Here is a 7471-nt window from a genome sequence, read left to right on the forward strand (position 1 = left end):
GCCTTTTGAAAATGGTTATCAGACAGCTAGAGTAAAAGGTGAATTGTAACGAACAGCGGGAAAGAAAATCAGACAGGCTCTAGACCTGCAATGCCTGTTTACACATGGAGGCAAAGTGAAAAGAGTCTCAGAGGGCTAATGCAGATTGTACGTCAATCCTGTAATCGACTGAAAATCTAACCTGATGAATAGCATTTGGGCAGACTAGTCCAAGCTGCTTTTGTACCCAACCATTTGACAAAGAATACATTATGGAAATAACACTAATTATAGCATAAAATACTCATCTTTGGATTAAAAGAAAAAATTGACAATGTTTTGTTGCAGTGTATTCAAAATTAAACATGTTTGTTTTATATTAACTAATCCTTAGGTAGGGTGTCTACTGACTATATCAGACTCACTTGCAAATTATCTTGTCCTGAGCATTAAATGTTGCATTAACGATGACAAAATCTTCTCCTCCCATTAAGGTTCCTGATTGAGGAGATACCCGGAGGCAGAAGTCGCTGTAATCTGGGCAACATGTTCGCAATGATTCGCAAGTCACATGACAGGAACAATCAGCCAACCTTTGTCCACAACTGTTTTGACACGAATTCTGAGCATCTGGAAACAAAAATATGAAACATACTCACGATTGAATCATATACTTTCAAATTACCAATACTGAAGTGAGTGATGGAACAAAATTGCCTGATTGCAGGGCTGATATCTGTTTCTATGGTTTTTATAAGCCCATTGTCCACTCCCCACACACAGTTATCATGACAACATTTGATTCCTGTAAGGATTCTATTCCATTCTCCCAATTTCTTGGTTTCCATCATATTGTTGATGCAACCTTCCACAACAGGACTTCAATTATGTCTGCACTTATCCGAAGCTGAGGAATCTCTTCCTAGTGTAGTTGACAAACCACATAAACACAGTGACTATATAAGCAGGTGAAAGACTAGGAATACTGCTGTGAGTAACCACCTCCTGACTCCCCAGAGCCTGTAAGGAGTGTGATGGAATACACTCCACTTGCTTGGTTGAGTGCAGCTCCAACAACACTCAAGAAGCTTGACACCATTCAGGACAAAGCAGCTTGATTGGCAGTACATTGACAAGCATCCACTCCCTCCGCTATTGACTCTCATTGGCAGCAGTGTGTACTGTCCACAAGATGCACTGCAGAAATTCACCAAAGATCCTCAGACAGCAGCTTCCAAACCCACAACCACTTCCATCTAAGTGGACAAGGACAGCGGATACATGGGAACACCACCACCTTCAAGAACCCCTCCAAGCCACTCACCATCCAGACTTGGAAATATTTTGCCATTCCTTCATTGTCACGAGATCAAAATCCTGGAAATCCTTCCCTTAGGGAATTGTGGGTCAGCCCACAGCAGGTGGACGGCAGCTGTCCACCACCTTCTCAAGAACTGGGATGAGCAATAAATGCTGACCAGCCAGCGATGCCCACATCCCACAAATAAATTTTTAAAAAGCATTCAAACATGTCTGTTCTATTTGATGCCCTTCTGCTCAAGCCCTTTTCCCAACTCCCAGAACAACAATCCTGTTCTTCCTGCTTTCACCTTCTACCCTAACAGTCTCTGTATTTAGCACATCCTTTTGCTATTTCTTCCCCCTCCAGGTAATGCCACCACCAAACACACCCTCCTTGCCCTCTGTTTTTATCATTCCAAAGGGACTGATCTCTCTGCAACATTCTGGTTTAGGTTTAGGTCTAAATCACGCCCCCAACACCCTCTCCCTTTCCTCAGGCACCATTCCATGCAGACACAGAAAATGAAATGTCTGTCTTTTTCTCTCCATGCATACCTCCTTCCAATGAAACAGCAATTTGTGTATCTGCATCATGGCAATACAGTGTATTATGTCATACAATTGAAAAACAGGAAGTACTGGAGAAACTCAGCAAGTCTTGCAGCATCTGTGAAGAGAGAAACAGAGTTAATATTGCAAATCCAATGTGACTCTTCTTTGGAACCGGTCCAGTATCTGTAATTTTTTTAATTTAAGTGTTTAATTCACCACCACTTCTCCTCCTGGTACAGCCATCTTGAAGAAGTTCTGCTCTTCTCTACCACAAGGTATCCTTTCAAATCTTTCTGTTTGTTCACCTTCTCTGCTTTCTATTTCCCTCTTTGTGTTTGATAAGGTATTTACAAAAATCTGCTTTTAAATTGCCTTCCTGAGTGGCCATCTCAAGCTCTCCATGTGGATTCAACTGAAATTCTACCTTTACGGTTTTAAATCCATCCAGGGTCTCTATGAGGTACAACACTACTTGAGCAATTATTCTGACAACATCCTGAGATCTACCCTCAGTGCCATGCACTGCCACTAGCTCAACCTCTCTCTCCATCAGTAAGACCTCACTCTATCTGTCCTGGTCCCAGTTCCATTTCAACTTTAAAAAAACAGTTGCAGCATCTGCAGTGTTTTACTTTTATGTTTGTGTATTACGTTCACTGTTTACAATTAATTTCTCTATCTGGTGAGACCAAAGGCTGAGTGGGTGACCACTTCACCTGCATCCAGTCCAAGATCATGATATTGAGCTTCCAATCATCCACGTTAATTCTCCGCGTTATTCCCTTTCTGCTCTTGGCCTGCTGCAGTGTTTGAATGAAGCTCGATGCAAGATTAAACACCTCATCTTGTAACTGAGCACTTCATAGCCTTCCAGAGTCAACACTGAGTTCAGCAATTGTCGATGATATCCCCTTCCTCCCAGTTAGTTTTACTTCATTTTAATATATACCTTGATTCATTTGCAGCTATAGGTCATTCTGCTATAACGTGAGTTTCGTTAATACGAATTCGCTGTAATGCGATTGACGAATTGGGGACACTGTTTCTAAAGCGCCGACTGTTAAAATGTGTGTTGCCAACACTTTAAGCACTGTTTCTAAATCGCGATTCTTCTATAATGCAAGGTTGCACAAGAACACAACCATTACATTATCGAAGAAATACCTGTACTCATGATTCTGCCTTTCACACCTTCTCTACACTGTGGGGTGGCTCAGTGATTAGCACTGCTGCCTCACAGTGCCAGGGATCCACATTCAATTCCAACCTCAGGCAACTGTCCGCGTGGAGTTTGCACATTCTCCCTGTGTCTGTGTGGGTTTCCTCCAGGTGCTGCGGCTTCCTCCCACAATCCAAAGATGTGCAGGTCAGGTGAATTTGCCATGCTAAGTTGCCCATAGTGTCAGGTGCATTAGTCAGGGGTAAATATAGGGTAGGGGAATGTGTGAACTTGTTGGGCCAAAGGGCCTGTTTCCATGCTGTAGGGAACCTAATCTAAACACATCAACTCTGCTTTACCTCCACAGATGCTTCCAGCCCTGCTGGGTTTCTCCAATAATTTCTGCTTTTGTTTCTTCTAAACATATTGTTTAATTCTTCATGTCACTTCAAGGCTGCCCCAATAAAGACCTTTATCATTTAATCTCTTGCCATCCACCCTGTCCCAATCTTCTTTTTTGTTCTTTACCCCATCCTCTGACGCATTCGAAATCTCTTAGATCTCTAGCTTTTTCAGTTCTGATGTAAGGTCACATGCCTGAAAGGTTACCTCTGTTTCTGTCTCCAAAGTTGCTGCCGGCTGACCTGCTGAGTATTTCCGGCATTTACTGTTCCTGCAACACTAAAACAAAACAGATTATCTAAAGAGGATCATACCAGTGAGTCGTCAGAAAACCATGGGATAAAAATCAGCTCTGTCTGCTTACTGACCAAGTAGCAATTGTTGAAGATGAGTCAATGTTCTGTCCATTGGTAAGTCATCAAACCAGGGTCCTGCTGCCCTGACAGGTAAATGGATCAGATCCCACAGCAGTATTCAAAGAGGAGCAAACAAATTGTCTCGAGTGCCCAGGTCAATATTTAGCCCTTAACTAACAAAATTTAAATGGATATCCAGCCACTCTCACATTACAGTTTGTGGAAGCTATTTGTGTACAAATTGGTTATCATAATTTCCTATATTATCAACAGTGACCATATTTCAAAAGTATTTCTTTGGCTGTAAAGTACTTTGGGATGTCCTGAGGCTGCGACAGCCTATATCTCTTTCTCATATGCACAGCATCAGACTACTTTATATTGTTACATTAAATCAAGAGATTTAATGTACTCTCCTTTAATCATGCTGGGAGATCTGATCCATTTACCTGACAGGGCAGAGGACCCTGGTTTGATAACTTACCAATGGACAGAATATTGGCTCAGTTTCAACTATTGCTATTTTGTCAGTAAGCAGGCAGAGCTGATTTTTATTCCATGGTTTTCAGGCGACTTATTGGTATGATCCTCTTTAGATAATGTGTTTTTTACTGGTGCAGAAACAGTAAATGCTGGAGATACTCAGTAAGTGCAAATTGCTGTTGTAGAGTTCAATGTGAAGAATAAGGAGAGAGTTTTGAGTCTGCCCACCAGCTCATAATCTGTTCAAGCAAATTGTCAACCTTTTATAGAGCTCTCCTTATTTGCATTCCGTTAATTTTACAAGAAGGACAATTGTTACCTAATGCCCAGTCTTCCTGCCACACTCACAGCGGGAGTGATGATTTTGTCAATCCCGACTACGGTCACATTAATAAATGCTTGATAATACAAATCGTAAACATTGCCAAAAGGAGACAAGAAATGAAGCTTTTCATCTTGCATTTATCAGAACCAGGAAACAAAAAAGCAGGCTTGAGGAAAGAGACACCATTCTGTACAGCATGAGGAACAGGCACTGATGATGATGCAGCAACAAGTTATGCATCAATCTTATTTCTCAGACCATGGTAACCCCCTGATCAATCAGAATCGACCTGCCTGTTCTGAGAATTAAGATTGACAGACAACTGGTCTTTCTGCAACGGAGATCCAACCCTTCAGCATGCTTTTCCCATGCTGTATAAATGGTGTCTTTCTTTTTTACCCAAGTCTATTTCTTGCAACCTAGTTCTGATAAGACCAAGATTAAAAGCTTCAACTTCCAGTCTCCTTTTAGCAAAGATGAAGGTCAATGAAAATTCACTTGTCATTTAACCTGGAAAGATGCACAGGATAAAGTAAACTACCTGTCCATTTAGTGGAGGGAGAGAAAATCCTTTTGCTGTTTCCTGCCTGTTGCTTTCTTCATATCCAGTATACTGTTCAAGGGAAGTGAGTAGCATTAGCATTTAGATTGCCCACCCTATTTGCCCTTGAGAAGGTAGTGGTGAGCTGCTTTCTTGAACCACTGCACTCCATGTGATGTAGATAATGCTCATCGCTATTAGGAAGGGAGTTCCACCAGAATGATACAGTAATGCTTAAGGGATGTTGATATAGTTCCAAATCAGGATGGTGTGTGGTTTGCAGATGCTAGTGTTCCTATTTATCTATCAACCTTGTCTTTCTAGGTGTTGGAGGTCATGATTTGGCAGGTGTAGTGCAGGAAGCTTGCCACATTGCTAAAATTCATCTTTTAAATGCTACACGCTGCAGCCTTTATGTGCGAGTGATGGAGGGAGTGAATGTTGAAGGTGTAGGTTGGGATTCCAAACAAGCAGGCTGCATTGTCCTTGATGGTCTCAAGTTCTTGAGTGCTATTGGAGTTGCACTCATCCAGACAAGCAGACAGTATTCCTTCACGCTCCTGACTTGGTGGACAGGCTTCGGGAAGTCAGGGGGAGAGTCACTCACAGTAGAATTCCCAGACTTTGTTCGATTTTTATATTCACTGTATTTATAATGTTCAGCCAGTTTAGTTTCTGGTTAATGGTAATGCCCTGGGGCGAGGAGGGATTTGCCAATGGTAATGCCATCTCTTCTATATTTTATGGCTTGACCTTTTCAGAGATCACACCCTTTGTGTAACAAGTTTTATTTGTGGCGTTTTAACATTTCCACTACATATTTCACTCTATCTTCCAGCTTTCTATCGTTTGCTTACCTTCCCCCGAGTCCATACCCAATCTTAACTAATCACGCACAGTGCACACAGATCAGTCAACACAGGATTAACACAACCAAACAAAGAATAATTGAATCATTAATCACAATACTGCTGAACTTCAGTGGGAGCTGGTTACACTGGTGTCATTCCCAACATCAAACCTGTACCAAACATCACAACATTTGCAAAAAATAAGTCTGCTTGTGTGAACAGTCAGTGTTCATCTCCAGTCCATATTGACTTCGAACCTTCTTTGCCTTTGTTCAGCTCTGAGCATGCAGTAGAAAATTGCAAACGGCTTTTCAGAAGTTGAAACTTTTGCATATTCGTCCACTGTAATCTTTAAACTCAAAATTACCCCAAATGTAATGCTCCATGAGATCAAACTCTCTGTCCAAGACTGCGTTGAATAGAAGAAAATAAGCTGCATGCATATTGTATCTTTTATATATAACACTGTTCTAAGGTACTTTGCACTTGCAGGCAACAGATTCAAATAGAATTGAGAAGGATATTGGGAAGGTGATGAAAAGGACCATTGAGGGATAAGTGGGGTGAGAGATGTAAAAAGGAAGAGGCATTGTGGGAAAGATGGTAGAAGTTGCTACCACTGATTGTAAAGTAGAGATGCAGATTGCATGAGAGGAGGTCTGGAGGAGTGTACATATTGGCGAGTGCCTGAAAGAGTTTTAACATAATGCACTGGGGATTGATGGGGAGTAAGGCATTAGCTGAGTGGGCTGTCATACCCAGCATGATATAAGTAGATGGTAGTATTTGTGAAGTGAGAGAATTCATATTCAGTAAGTCAAAGAATCATTACTGTGACATTCTCACTGAAATTTGAAGTGAATCTTACAAGATAAGGAGTGAGTGGAAACCGGAGACTGATTGAAATTGAAATGGTGAACCAAGGACCACAGCACAGAAATATTAGTCATAAAAATTGGCTCTAAAACTCCATGTTAGCTCATAACTCAGGACACCCTCCATGTGAGATGGATGGCTTCCAGTTCTCTTCAGCTTGGCTCACAGCTGAACCCTGACTTTAATGTGAGTGACAGACACTGTCTCACGTGTGCAATGGTGTATCAAAAACTTCCTAACTTGTCGTGTCAAGAGGCCAAAACATCATTGTGACTGATCTAATGTAGTTATACCAAACTTGGTCCATCAAGTACAGTTGTCTTCAGGACATAGAGCAACCAACATCCCGTCTGGTCCCAACAACCCCCTCCCCTCTGTCACCAAAGAACTAACATTCAATAGCCATTAAGGTGATTTGAACTAATATTTGCGACAGTAAAATTTGTAGATGTCCTGTTGAGCACATCTAGAAATTTTGTAACAAGTTCCCAGATTTGGCAAGGAATGTTGCGGTATCCTCACAGAGAACACAGAGGATTTAGTGGCCTGTTCGAAGTCTGCAACGGATGACAGGCCGAGCAACAACAGTAGCAGCAAAAGAGTGAAGGTGAGTGAACCTGCGGGTGGGGGGGGTACACGATAAAT

At 41.7% G+C, this 7471-nt stretch overlaps 1 protein-coding gene across 6 annotated transcripts in view; it reads right to left on the reverse strand.

Annotated features, from left to right (window-relative positions):
* susd2 (sushi domain containing 2) overlaps window positions 1-586 on the reverse strand; it is a 125965-nt gene extending 125379 nt beyond the window's left edge. For all 6 annotated transcript variants that reach the window (XM_043715912.1, XM_043715915.1, XM_043715916.1 and 3 more), the window contains exon 1: window positions 405-586. In XM_043715912.1, the coding sequence (XP_043571847.1) occupies window positions 405-469 (65 nt within the window). In that variant the 5' untranslated portion in view covers window positions 470-586. The remainder of the gene's footprint in view (window positions 1-404) is intronic.
* Window positions 587-7471: the final 6885 nt, after the last annotated feature.

Source organism: Chiloscyllium plagiosum, chromosome 25 (assembly GCF_004010195.1).
Source record: "Chiloscyllium plagiosum isolate BGI_BamShark_2017 chromosome 25, ASM401019v2, whole genome shotgun sequence".
In the NCBI taxonomy this organism is placed as follows: Eukaryota; Metazoa; Chordata; class Chondrichthyes; order Orectolobiformes; family Hemiscylliidae; genus Chiloscyllium; species Chiloscyllium plagiosum.